Source organism: Triturus cristatus, chromosome 1_2, assembly GCF_964204655.1.
Source record: "Triturus cristatus chromosome 1_2, aTriCri1.1, whole genome shotgun sequence".
NCBI classification, from domain to species: domain Eukaryota; kingdom Metazoa; phylum Chordata; class Amphibia; order Caudata; family Salamandridae; genus Triturus; species Triturus cristatus.
Genome location: NC_140580.1, coordinates 544,381,643 through 544,395,393, shown reverse-complemented (window position 1 = coordinate 544,395,393; position 13,751 = coordinate 544,381,643). Strand labels below are relative to the sequence as shown.

The 13,751-nt window shown below is 47.6% G+C and overlaps 1 protein-coding gene across 3 annotated transcripts in view; it reads left to right on the top strand.

Annotated features, from left to right (window-relative positions):
* The first annotated feature begins 3,713 nt into the window (after nucleotides 1-3,713).
* Nucleotides 3,714-13,751, top strand: part of LOC146867599 (M-phase inducer phosphatase 1-B-like) — a 198,081-nt gene continuing 188,043 nt past the window's right edge. For all 3 annotated transcript variants that reach the window (XM_085606393.1, XM_085606391.1, XM_085606390.1), the window contains exons 1-2: nucleotides 3,714-4,063; nucleotides 4,756-4,922. In XM_085606393.1, coding sequence (XP_085462519.1) covers nucleotides 4,768-4,922 — 155 coding nt within the window. In that variant the 5' untranslated portion in view covers nucleotides 3,714-4,063; nucleotides 4,756-4,767. The remainder of the gene's footprint in view (nucleotides 4,064-4,755; nucleotides 4,923-13,751) is intronic.

Below are 13,751 nucleotides of genomic sequence, written 5' to 3'. Positions count from 1 at the left end.
ACTAGCCGGTGATACATTTACGAGCGCTTCTATATTTGGAGAGGTAAGGTGTTTGTCGTTTTCCTATGAACCACATTGTTATTTGAGTTGATTACGATTTCTCATGCCCACAGGAGGCCATAATGGAATTCCTCTCTTCTTTTTTTGAAAATATCCATTCTTACTAGGTTGCATACAATTCTATATACCACTTGGAAGTCGGCTATTTTTGAAATTATGGTGGCCGTTCCTTAGAAACAATCTATGGTAAGAAGTGGCATTCAAATAAAAATTCTCTTCTTCATTTCTCTGTCTTAAGAGATCAGTAGTTACCTCATTCATTGTTTTCGGTATCAAAAAGGACCTCTTTCTTTATCTCTATCAACTAACTCACTTGTAGATTAGGTTTCGGGGTTTGTCTTCGTTTTTAATTAATCCAAAGGAGTGCTCTATTCAAAACATTGGACAGTGTGTATAGTTAGGCAGGACACATAAAGTTTTTTCTGTGATATTAGGCAGGATATATATGTGTTTTCTGTGGTATTTTTAACTTTTGTGATGTATATGTATTTGACTAATATGTGGGTTTTTTTTTTTTTAAATATTTCTCATTAAATTTTGTGTGTAATATATGTACATGTAAAATTTATTTTGTATGTTCTTTGTGGTGTTTCTACTATTTTGTATGGCAACATGTAATAATGTCACTTTTTTATGTATTTTTATGTATTATTGGTAATGTAGTTTGTTGTGTTTTATGGTGTACTCTATGTGTTTTATACATATGTATGTTTTTATCTATGTTCTTTCACAGCCCTGACGAAGTTCGTAGAGAACGAAACGCGTTGGCTGAGTCTGATTTTTCTGAAAATTGAATGAAAATAAAAGAACAACAATTGGAACTATTGAAAAGACTTTTCCCTTGGTGCACCGTCTTTTTGTAAAAGATACATCGATTATATGCAGGTGCCGACTAACAATGAATATGATGCACCCCTACAAATTCTCAGAATCACATGGCGCTCTATCAGGTTCAGGCAGACCGGCCAGGGAGATAGTACTTCAGGGAAACATCAACAAAGTCAGAGTAAACAAGTCAACAAACTTGTTGCTGCTTTGTCGGGGGAGCAGGACTTTGTGCGTCCCAGCTGCCATCCCAGAAAGGCAAAGAGGGAAACCAGGCAACTGTGGTCAAGTCGGGAAGGCAGATGACGGCCGGAGGGGTGATCCCCAGCCCATCTCCTCAGCAGCTACCTAGGTAGCTCAACCTGGCATTGGCCATGTTGGAAATGGATCCGCAGTCTGCAGATTTTTATTGATTCATTGGAAGGCGAGAGAAGAAGGAGACGAGGCGAGAAACAGTGCCCATGTCCAGAGGGCAGGTGATGGCCGAGGGGGTGATCCACAGCCAATCTTCTCTACAGCTACTTCGGTAGCTCCAACTGGTATCGGACGTGTTGCTAGGGCTCTGTCTGCTGTTGAAAGACTATCACGGTTCCATTAGAAATTGTTGAAGTCTGCATTCAAATTAGCTGAAGGGAATTAGGGAATCAGAGGACCACCGTCAATAGATTCCCAGGTGTAGAGGATCCTAGGGGTGTAGAAACCAGAGGTAGAAGCCAAAAAGGCAAACCCTAGCCAGGGAGCTCACGGCCGGAGCTCCTCACCTGTCGGCCATCTTGGAGGTAGAGATCCGGGATCAAATAGTCAACTGTCACCGCCGCCCTCCACTTGTCAATCGAGGGCGTACTTTGCCAGAACGAGCAGGAGGGCCACAGATTACCTGGCACCCCCCCTCGAAAAACGGGGCCCCAGTTCAGATTTTCACTGCCTCTCACACTGAACAAAACTCATCATGCATTACAGGATAGGGGAGAATACCACACTCAGTCACAGGGCCAGCTGTAGGGCAGTGCGACCGCACTGGGCACTGACCTGGATGGGAGGTACTGACCTCAGGAAGGGCGCTGTGTTTAGCAATAACTGTCTTACAATATAAAAGCACCTGCTGCAGAATTCCTTGTGCATCCAGTTTTCAGGCTGCAATAAAAATGTCAAGATAACTCTTGTGATTGATGTTCCTGCTAGAGAGAGGTCTGAGTTTTGTCTAGTGACAGTTTTGGCTAGCCATAAAGTAGTGCAGAGGGTTAATATGCCTGCTGCAAAGAACAGATCTGTTTTCTATGTGGATAGCTGAGTGGATTAGTAAAGCCAGACTGTAACAGGCTTGGAAACAAATGCAATGTATGTGAAAAAGGGGCTATGGTGAGATGAGGGACACTTTTCCCGGGTGGTAGTAAGGGAATCCAAGGAGGAGGTCATGGGGGGGGGGGAGGTCGCCCAAAAAGATTGTTGCACCAGGAGTCACCAGCGCTAAAGCCTGCCCTGCTCAGGAACCCCTCAAACAGGGAGCTCAGATGTTCGTTGTTATTTTCTTACCACACACTAAGGGATAATAGGAAGGTCCTGTTTTTGAAATATACATAGGATTAATATGGATGAGAGTGGACTTCCCAGAGATGATATTACCATTTACAGATTAAGATAGCAATGAAGCAGCATGCTTCTTATCTAGACTATCTGAAAGAATAAACGCATTGAACTCACCTAAGGATTGATTTTCGTCAGCAAATTAACACAATTTGAGCATAACAGTCCCCCATCCAATGAATAAAGGGATCAGGTTTACCCTAGTTTTTTTTAATATAGCTCTTAATACTAATAGTTCGTTCAATTAGGGATGAGTGGAGTCTGGGCGCCGCGCAGTACAACAGCAAAGAGGAGGGAGATCATTGGCAGAGGGGCGAGGTGGGGATCTGCCAAATTTCTTTCGTAAGACTACCCACAAAAAACATTCCACCACCCTGACCACTCGCTTCAAATGACTAAAAGAAGAGAGGTGTTAGAAGGTAGGCCTTGGAGTGGAATCATGGGTGGACCTTTGTTCTGCAGCGCCAAGGGCCGGAAATACGCGTGGATTGGAAGCCATGGGGTGAAGAGGAACCGAAAGAAAATCCATGCATAGCAATGTGGTTGACCTTTCTATGTTATACTCTGGGGTGCTGTGTTTTGTTCCTCTTGCGACCAGCAAAATGTTTTGGCCAAGAATTAAAATGTAACACTAAGGTCTGATGGTTTTGGCCAAGAATTAAAATGTAACCCTAAGGTCTGATGGTTTTGTAGAGCGTAGGAAGTCACTGCAGATGTGACTTTCTTAAGGAAAAGACATACAAAGATATTACTCTCATTTTCGCAAGAGAGACAGCAGATTTTGCAAATCTTTTTCGTTAAGGAGACCTCTGGTATAAGTGGCACAGGAGTACAGACTATCTAACTTATTTCATGATAGAGCTGCTGCAAAGGTAAAAGGGTTGGTTCATTTACAAGTTATCCTTTCATTTTTGCGTCGTTGAAAATTTCATTTACCAGTCACTGAAGATTTTCTACATGTTATTTGTGGGCATGTCTGTGCTTGACCATCCGAGTATATATGTCCACAGAAAACAAAGCAAAGAAACTCCTACAAGTGACATAAATACTTGCGGAAACAAATTCACATAATCAAAGAGCAGCGATTATTAAAAAAGCAACGCCGCGTGCGTCAGTCAGCGTGGGTAACTTTCCCCTTCTCGCCCCCCCCCCCCCCCCGCATTCTGCTGCTCTAGACCCTTCCTCTCGGAGAAGTGGGCCGCGGTTGGACTCTCGCTTCTTCCCTCCTCTGTGCCCGCTCTTTATCCGGCTGGCAGAGGCTAATAAGTAATGACCCGAGGGTCCGCCGCTCAACATTGGTCTTGGCGGAAATGCTGTTGGTAGCCCCGGGTGTCTCTCCTCCTGGGGCCAGGGAGCCCGGAGATTACTGGGATAGCTTGTGATAGCAGATGGCTGGTGTTAGCAGAGCCGTGACAACTGCGCCGCGCGGCGTGTTGTAGCAACGGTATCCAGGGGCGGGGCCTGCTGTCTGACAGGACCAAACAGCTGACGCCGGGGCTCTGAGAGGGACTTTCAAAGCAGAGCTTCGGTGGCCAGGGTAAACACAGCTGACGACGAGCCGGGGCATCTTTCTAAACCTCGCACTGAGAGAGGGGTAATGGCCAAGCATCTTTATCTATACAGTTTTGCTGCAATTGACAGTATTTTAAAGGACCATGTGCCATCAGGTGCTCAGCACCACTTCTTTAATTTGGAGGGCATTGTACCGGCACTTCTCAGTACTGCTCGAAAGCGTTTAATTGCGAGAGTAGTACCGTCACTACTCAAAAGCAAACAGGTACTCTGAGACAAGGAGTACATGCACTTCTTTTATTTATTTTCAAGCATTGGCTTATATACCTAGAGTACCAGCATGTGGCAACTGAACTGACGCGGATCAGCGGCTAAATTGTCAGCCTTGGAATAGAGAAACTTAGTTCACCTGACTTTCCACCGCCGAAATGTGTAATCCTGGGCGAATCATGTATCTCCGTTTCCCAGTTCTCTTACCTTCCAAGAGCAAATAGAACACCACTAAACGTGAAATATAAAACTGGACAGCTCCACATAGAATCAAGGGGTTTAACGTGTCGTTTGTAACTTCAAAAAAACATGTTTTGGAAATAATGCATTTGCAAATCTTTTGAATACCCCCAAGTGGAGGGACCTCCCTCTGTGCTGAATTGTGTTTATTACCTGCGGGGCTAAACTGCTGTGCACGTTTTGTTCTTCGCTATTGGGCTGTCGCTGCTGGTGCGCGCGCTGCGGGCTGAATAATATAATATTTCACTTCTGATTTCTCAACAGAGACCAGCTGGGATGGAGAGCCCCCCGCACGCCGTCGGCGACTCCAGCAGTGACCGAGGGAGCTCGGAGAACAGCCTCGACGAGGGGCTCACTTTCTCTCCTGACCTGGGCCTGTCGCCTGTCGTGAGCCTTTCTCGAAATATGGGCCATCTGAGCTGCGGCGACAGGTACCGTTCAGCGCTTTACTGTTCCACTGATAGTAATCAAATATCGGCTGTTGGGGTAGGCAGCGTCGAACTACATTTATTTCATCGACTCTCACATAGTAAGCGTGCAGTCAGATACTGAAAGCAATGCTACAACCCAGTGGTGACTTAAATACCAGGAGTAAAACTAGCACTTCAATATTTAATTAAATGGCTTTGCACTTTTAATGAAATCTGCAAAATGGTATGCGCTTTTAACGTACGCGGTAAGACCACATGCACAAAATGCTCGTCGTACACTAAAAACATATTCCAGAACTTCAGGGAACACAAAAAGATTATGGACGTAATGCTAAAGATTGATAAGGATCCTTGGATCCGTTTCGGGGCATCACCCCTCATCCTTTTGTGTTACTGGAGTACTTCAGACAAACACCGGCAGCCAAACCCTGGAGCAACCCGCAGAATGTAACTACAAAAGCCACCGTAAATCTCTCGCCACACTCAGCACTTCAGCACAGCACCACGCATACAGCAGCGAATAACGCCAGGACCGTTAATGGTGATGTAGCGCAGGAACGGGTTCAAACACAACGCAGGCACGTCACCCCTGACCTTCCAGGTACGTTCTCTGGCAGCCGTGCGCGCACTGATGCAACCGGCACTGCCTCGATCGAGCAGAAGGAAGGTGCAATAAGGTTGCATTGTCGGGCTACGGCAGAACAATGAACGTCTGTGCTGTTGTGAAAGAGATGGACGTGTACTGCTCATGGCTAATTGCATGCGTTGTTGGATCCATACTTGCATGCACACATGCTATTATCATATTAAACCCTACTCTATTGGCTTTGCAGGTGCTTGGGGAAATGTAACAAAAAGGGATTGCTTTCTGTATAGGAGGCATGTATGACAAAAAGAATTGAACGTGCGAAACTGTGTGATAGGTTGTGGCGTCATGAGCCCCTGCTCCGTTAGCTGGTGTGGGGGAGGGAGGGGGGAACGAAAACCAGTCTCCCACTGCTCCTTTTACACGCAGCCTGACGCAGGTCACACTTAGGGCGACCAGATGTCCCGACGAATCAGCCCTGCCTTGGTTTTGTACATGTGGCGCAGTCTTCCGAGGCACTCTCTCCAGGACACGCCTCTGCCCCTGGTGTCTGTAGTGTCCTCCGACGTGGGGTAGCGGTATAGTCTACCCGCGTCGGAGGTGAGGGAAGAGCGCTGACGCATGACGTCATGCGCTGGATATAAATAAAGGGGCGTGGCCCGCAAACGGCAGTCGGGACCACGCTGGAAACCACATCGTCGAGTACAAGCCAGGCTCCTCGAATCCCGCGGATTATCTCTCAAGACATCCCAGAGTAGCCACTAAAGCGGAAGAAGAGGATGCTGAAGACACGGAAGAATATGTCCGGATGGTATCAGAGAGGTCCCGGCCATTGCCCATGAGCCTCGACACAATCGTAGCAGCCACCCAGGAGGACGAATGTCTGCAACTAGTCCTGACGGCCGTCCAGTCACATGACTGGCGCCCCATCCAGTTCTCCATGGCCAGACGAACGCCGCAAGCCAAGGCCATCCTGGAGTCGCTCACACGGGTCAAGGATGAACTCTCGGTTGACACCAGCGGGTGTCTTCTTCGGGGCCCGTGACTGGTGATCCCATCCAGTCTGACCCAGCAAGCAGTAGACCTGGCACACCGAGGCCATCAAGGTATGGTGAAGACAAAGAGTCGGCTGAGAGCCAAGGTATGGTTCCCGGGGATGGACCCTATGGTGGAGCGAACGGTCCGAACATGCTCCTGGTGCCAGGCGTCAGGTCAGCCGGAGCATCCCCACCCCGTCATCACCGAGGAAAACCCGCAACGACCATGGGAGAAGGTGAGCGCAGATTTTGGGCACCTCCCAGATGGACGCTATGCCCTGGTGATCATCGACGACTACACAAAGTACCCGGAGGTCGAGGTGGTGGGAAGCCAGACCGCCGCGGAGGTCATCACAAAGTTCGAGAAGACCATCGCCACGCACGGAATATTTGAAGTGGTCAAGACGGACAACGGCCCACCCTTCCAAGGGCAAGAATTTGCGGACTATCTAAAGGAGTGGGGAATCCACCACCGGAAAGTGACCCCGCGCTGGCCTCAAGCCAATGGGGAAGCGGTGTCAAGAATTCCTGTCATGCGAGGGGAGGAAAACGGTAACCAGCGTAAACGGACTACATCTCCCAGGATGCTTAGCGGTTGAGAGGTTATGTAAACAGGAGAGCTGTTACATAACTCAAGGAAAACACGCCCTTATGTAAACAGGAGAGCTGTTACATAACTCAAGGGAAAACACGCCCTTATGTAAACAGGAGAGCTGTTACATAACTCAAGGGAAAACACGCCCTTATGTAAACAGGAGAGCTGTTACATAACTCAAGGAAAACACGCCCTATAAAGGGAGGAACCGGGAGGTACAAGGCTGTCGGATATTGTGTTTACACCGACGTACCTGCTTCGTGAAGAGCAGTGTTCCGGAGTGGTGCTCCAGTAAGGCAAGAACGGAGGTAGGTCGAGTCGTTACTCCCTGGGCCGTGTCTTGCCCCATCGTCACCTGTGAAGGACCCGGAAGCTCTACCGGTCAACCATTGAGCTTCGCTTTTTGACTCGGCTGAGTCAAAGCGCAGTGGCGCTTTTGCTGGTTGGAGTCGTAACTCCCAGCCCGACCAGAGATACAGGGACTGCCAGCTGTAACGCACACCAGGAGGTGTTTGCCGCGTTACAGACTCGGAAGTCCACAGGATCGATCGAGCGGCTGCTCTCGGTTCAGTCTTCTTGCTTTTGATTGGGGTATCGGTGACGCATCACCAGGAGGTGACTCCGCGTTCCGGTGCAGTCTGAGGAAGAGGTTGAGCGGCTGCTCCCTTCAGGTAGAGACCCCGGCTGGGTGTTTCCCTGACTCCTCGATTCTCCCCAACACTCGTCGTGCCCCTCACAGCCTACCGATTGGCATTGTCGGCCATTTCATTTCTGCCCTCTGTTGGCATACATGCAGAGGACGGTTAGGACCATCCGTGCTGTGGGCTGGTAACGTACTTAGCCTGGAGGATTCCAGTGACTATAACTTTTGTTTATTCGTTGTATTGTTTTGCCTTCATTAAAATAACTAACCCTTCACAAGTGGTTGCGTCCTCATTATCGTGTCTGTTAAACGATCCTGGGACGTTCAGGGCGTTACAAGCGGAGAGGTTCATGCGGACCCTCAACAAAGTGGTACGCATTGCGCACGCCGAAGGGTCGCCGCTCGAGAGGGCCATCTACAGCTTCCTGAGAGAATATCGGCTGCCGCCTCATCTCACGACAGAGACAGCCCCGGGACCGGCGAGCATGGGCAGAATAGTGCGAGACACCATCCCGCATCACCCAAGCTGGATTCCGCCTCAGATCGACGCGGGGAAGGTCCTAGCCAATAGGACCCGCACCAATGAACAGGCCAGTGCCGACCGGGGAGCCCGGATGTCAACAATTCAAGTGAGAGACAGAGTCTATCTCAAGGACAGGTATCCTGGGAGCAAATTCCGGCTCCCCTTTGAACACAAACCTTGGACAGTAGTCCGCCGAACTGGAACTCTGGTCACCGCGAGGCGAGGGACCGAGGAGGTCACCAGGAACATATCGTTCTTCAAAAGAGTGCACCCCGGGACCTCAGACCAGCGTCCGTCGGAACGCCAGGGTGACTGGCCGAGTCAGCCGCCAGCGGATGGAGGCTCAGAAGGGAGTCAGGGGCCCACCCCCTCCGATCACGAGGATCACCCAGACCAGAGTGCGACGTCGCCGCCAGGAACACCCGGCGGGAGGTCGCCCAGCCCTCAGAAGCGGTCCCCAGGGGGCGCAGCCTCGCAAGGAGTGGTCCCGACAACACCATCAGTGCGGGGACAGCAGTCCGGATACAGCCTGAGAAGAAATCCGGCGCCGTCCTCCCAGCTGGCTGACTTCCTGGTGTGACGGACCTGGGACTGGAATTCCAGTGACTGGTAACAGACCTACTAGGTCAAAATGTTTATTGTTTGTTTTGATAAAGGTTAGAAGGAATGTAGTGTCCTCCGACGTGGGGTAGCGGTATAGTCTACCCGCGTCGGAGGTGAGGGAAGAGCGCTGACGCATGACGTCATGCGCTGGATATAAATAAAGGGGCGTGGCCCGCAAACGGCAGTCGGGACCACGCTGGAAACCACATCGTGTGTCCGAGTGAATCACTGCGCGATGCAGCGCGCTAACCACGAGGTCTATGGCTTATAGGCCATCACACTGTCCCAGGCTGAGGCGTCTCCCCCCTCCTGACAAAAGAGAGAAAGTGACCCTTCAGCTGCTGTACTTCGTTCTTCGTCACGTCTCTGCTGAGCCTGCTGCTGAATAATGCAGTATCGTCTTATTTAAATAATCCTTCCCCCAAGCCCATCCTAAACGTGCCTGTCAGTGACCCGTAGGTGCCCTGGGGCGAGTGCTTTGGCAGGCATGGCCTGTTCATACGTTGCACGTTTAAGAAAGGAGGCGAGGCATGCAACAAGCCGATTGTAGTGCAATGTACTGTTGGCCTTAAAGCCATGACTGCAGTGGCAGGGGGGCCCTCAGCACAGTACTCTGGCCTGAGAGCTCCGGATTAAATCCAGTACGGGGCCCCTCGATATGCAGGGGGGGGGGGCATCACGTTTCGTTCCACAAGTAATGACTGGGTGAAGGTGTCACACATGACGTCACAGCCCTCAAGCTACATAGGACAGCAACACTCTTCCTCACCACTTCTTTTGAATCCCCAGCACACGTAAATGAGTATTTACAACATTTCTTTCAAATCTGGAAATAGACACATTAAACAAGTGATTGAAAAGGTCATGAGTTTGATCTTCTTTCTTTCTTTATTTAAGAAGCATTCCTTAGAAACTCCACAGCCAACACGTGTTTCGTCGTATTGGGAAGGCTGGTCCCACGACTTTCTCAAGGCTGTACAAGTAAAGAAACATCAATGAAGACCAGTATATTCATTCATATAGTCCCAAAAGAGGGGTTTCTTTGTGTGTTAAAACAAAGTTGTAATATTTTAGAATATAAACACCATATGTACATCAGCTCCACTTGAAGTCAGAAAATGAAAAATGAAAAAACACACGTGAGTTAAACTCAGAAATTTGATCCCAAAAGAAGGAGAGAGAAAAGGAAATTATATAACTATAAGTGAAACGAATCTGTAGTACGGGTTCGAAATAGTGATCTGTGTCATACGGGTGAGATAACCGAGTGAGTCGGGTGAGGACCGAGCAAAGGAGCAGAACAAAAGCGAGTGGAAAGCCCATTATTGGCGTACTTTCAGTAAGCCCTTCAAAACATGCAAGACCGTGGAAACTCCTGTGATACCACCCTAAGCAAAATGTGCTGAAATACCTATTCCTTCTCGTATCTTGTATCTAAAGTATTCAGAAATATAAACAAAACCATATCAGAGGCAAATCACACGTGGTGTGTCTATGCTATAAAACCCGCTATGTTCCTCTAAGTACATACTTGAAGCTAAGACTAAACTCTTCCTCACCATGACAGAACGCTGCTGCACACACAGACAGGATAGCATAAACCCCTCACGGTGTTGCTGAGAAATCCCCACCTAAGCGCTTCCTAAATCACAGTGCAAAGCATCCTCACAGGCAGCACCAGCTGCCGTCACCTTTCTGGGCCATAAATACAGCTCTGCATATTTATTTCATCTGGCTTGAGTGCTTGCTATTTCAGCACGTAACCCTACATAACCCTACTGACACAGGTCAACCCTGAACTGCAGAACCCCTGTAAACCTCACCTCTCTTTATAACTGCACCTCAGTACGGAACTGTAGTTTCCCTACACTTCTAGTGCACCTCAATCATCACCAGCCTTATGTGATTTTATTTATTGCAGCCCCGGACCCCGAAGTTCCCTCCAAGCAGCTCAGTTCTTCTGGATAGCATGAAAAAGGATTTCAGTGCTTATCGCCATCAATGTTCTGCCTGCAATTCGTTAACAGAATCCTTTCCAATAAGTGCTTTCCTATTCTGACCTGCGACCTGTGTCCAGGTGAAGGCCTGTCACAGCTCTCTGAATAGCAGGACAAGCAGATTGTGTGTCTGGCACAAGAGAACTCATTCTTAGCTGAAGCATTGATTTCAGTAGTAATTGTAGCATCTATTTGCAAACCAGTATTTAATTGTATCCAAAAACCGTCCAAGAAAGGTCTGAAAAACGTGTAGCCTGTTTCTCAATTTCTTTGAAAAATGTGCTGTTACATGCACTTTTTGGTCCAACTATTAAAAAAAATTCTTGGCTGGAGATCCCCGTGAATCCTCCACGCTCAGTTACTAGAAACCGTATGTGGTTCAAGTGGAGGGTGTTTTTCGTGGCTCCTCCCGAGTGTCAGAGTGCACTGTTCAGATATAAAATCGCCCCATATGCCTTCCAATAGATGCTCTTCCTGGAATGATACACCAAACAGCCAGTAGCATGAGGCGAGAAAGTAGTACTCACGTAGACGGAGTCAAAGTGCACTCAGAAGGCATCATTTAAAGAGCTGGTAACAGTACATCTTGGAGAGAACTTTGCTGTCAAGCCAGCCATAAAAAGTGTGAAATGGCAAATATTTAGGACTTGTGTTAGTTTTTATACAAATCATCAAAACATAGTGTGTATTTGAACTTCAACTTCACTTTATATCTCCATAGTCTCTAGTTCTCACCTCTGAGCAGGAGTTTTCAAGTTTTGTTGGGAATAATACAAATATCTAGTCTTTGACAAAAGGGACTAGAGCTATCCTCAAGGTGAGGCCACACAAACCATAACTGATGGAGGTATACGCTTCAGGCAGCAGAGCAATCATTTAGGGTACGCCGATCATAATCATGCTCAAAGCCATGCAGGAATTCAATGTCTGTGATGCATAAAAGACTCAGGCAGCGACACCACACGTTACAAAAATCTTATAGGCTGAAGCTACAGAGCTGTCCATGGAATTCAGAGATTGCACAGGCTCAGATGTCAGACACTGGCGCTTTCCAATGCTGCACAGATCCTACAGACCCATGGTTTGGGCAGCAGAGCTCTCAGACATTTTAAATATATCTCGCATGCTTTGTGCAGGAGCCCGGTCCAACAAGTCACAGAGATCCTACAGTCTAATATCTCATTAAGAAGAACTATACAACATGGCACACAGATTTCACAGATTTAGGCTTCGGATAGTAAAATTACCTCAAAATGTATATATATATTTTAAACTGTTAGACCTGGCACATTGGCGTGAGTCTCCCTTCCATTTTTCGTTGTGCCTCATATGTTTTGCTGGTGTTAGTTGCTCAGGGCACTGTGCCACTGCTGTCCAGTGCCACAGTGCAAGTGCTCCCTATGGTAAATTCATGTATGATTTGTGACTCCATGATTGGTTGGTTTGGTTTACTTGTCAGACCCTAGTACAGTGCACCAGGAGTGCCCAGGGCTTGTAAATCCAAATGCTGCTGGTGGGCTTGCAGCACTGGTTGTGCCACCCACAGAAGCAGCCTGTAAAAGTGTGTCTTAGGCCTGCCATTGCAGAGCCTGTGGGCAGTCTGGTACTGTCATGCTGACTGGGCAAGTGCACCCACTTGCCAGTCCCTAAACCTTCCCTTTTCTTCATATCGGACACCCCTATGGTAGGCCCAAGGGCAGGGTGCATTGTACGTATAAGGTAGGACATGCCCTGGTGTGTGTGGCATGTCCTAATAGTGAATTACAGCCATTTTCGTTTTTCACTATTGCAAGGCTACCTGTTCTCCATAGGCAAGAATGGGCAGTTTGGTTATTACATCTTATAATCCTAACTGACTCAGAGAACATGGTAGAAATTCGAATTTAGTATGCCTGAACTCAGGATGATAAAATACATCTTTTAGTGAAGTTGGTTTTAACATTCTGTGTTTGAAAATGCCACTTTTAGAAAGTAAACTTGACTGAGCCATACATTTGCGCTCATATTACTGATGCACTGCAGTGAGCGGGAACAACTCCCTCCAATGTATAATGTTCATCCTGGTATTCCATAGTACTCTTCGTAATCAACATGTTCGTTTATCAACCTTTACTAATAATTTCATCCTGTTCTTCACCACAACGGAGACAGTTAGGTTCAATCTGTATATTTTATTTAACACTTCCAATACTTGCTGTATGCCATTCTAGGCTTCGTACAACAGTACGTGCAAATTGACCTTCATATGAAATGAGCACACCTTATGATGTCCCAATGCATTTCGAGCCCGGAGGGCTCTTCGTCAGGGGATGCTGAAACATGAGAAATGAACAGTTTTAACTCATCCAGATGATAATAACACCCGTGAAATGTCAAACTTAAAAAATAGTGCAATACATAAAATCTCACACTGATTGAAACACCCTCCCGTTATCCATATTGCTGTGATTCACGCATGCTCATTGCAAACTGTCACCTAATAAATCCACCTCGTGCTCCCCTTAACGCGCGCACTTGTTCAAACCCGTTCCTCTCCTTTCTATCCTTCACTCTCCTCCATTGCCCCTCTACCTAAATGTTATCACCCCCTCTCCTACGCCTTATCCCTCCTAATTAATGTGCTTACTGGCGCTGTTGTTTCATCTTTCTAATCCCTCTGTCTTTCCATAATAAATGACGTCTTCCCTCGTGACAATCTCTCGCTTCATCTGCAACATTAATACCCGTTCTCCCACATAAAACCCTTCACTACTTTTGTGCAGCCACCTACATCAATCTCACTTACTTTGGCATCTCTCCTCATAAAGACTCTGTCCTCGTACTTCCTCGTGTTCACGCAGAATAA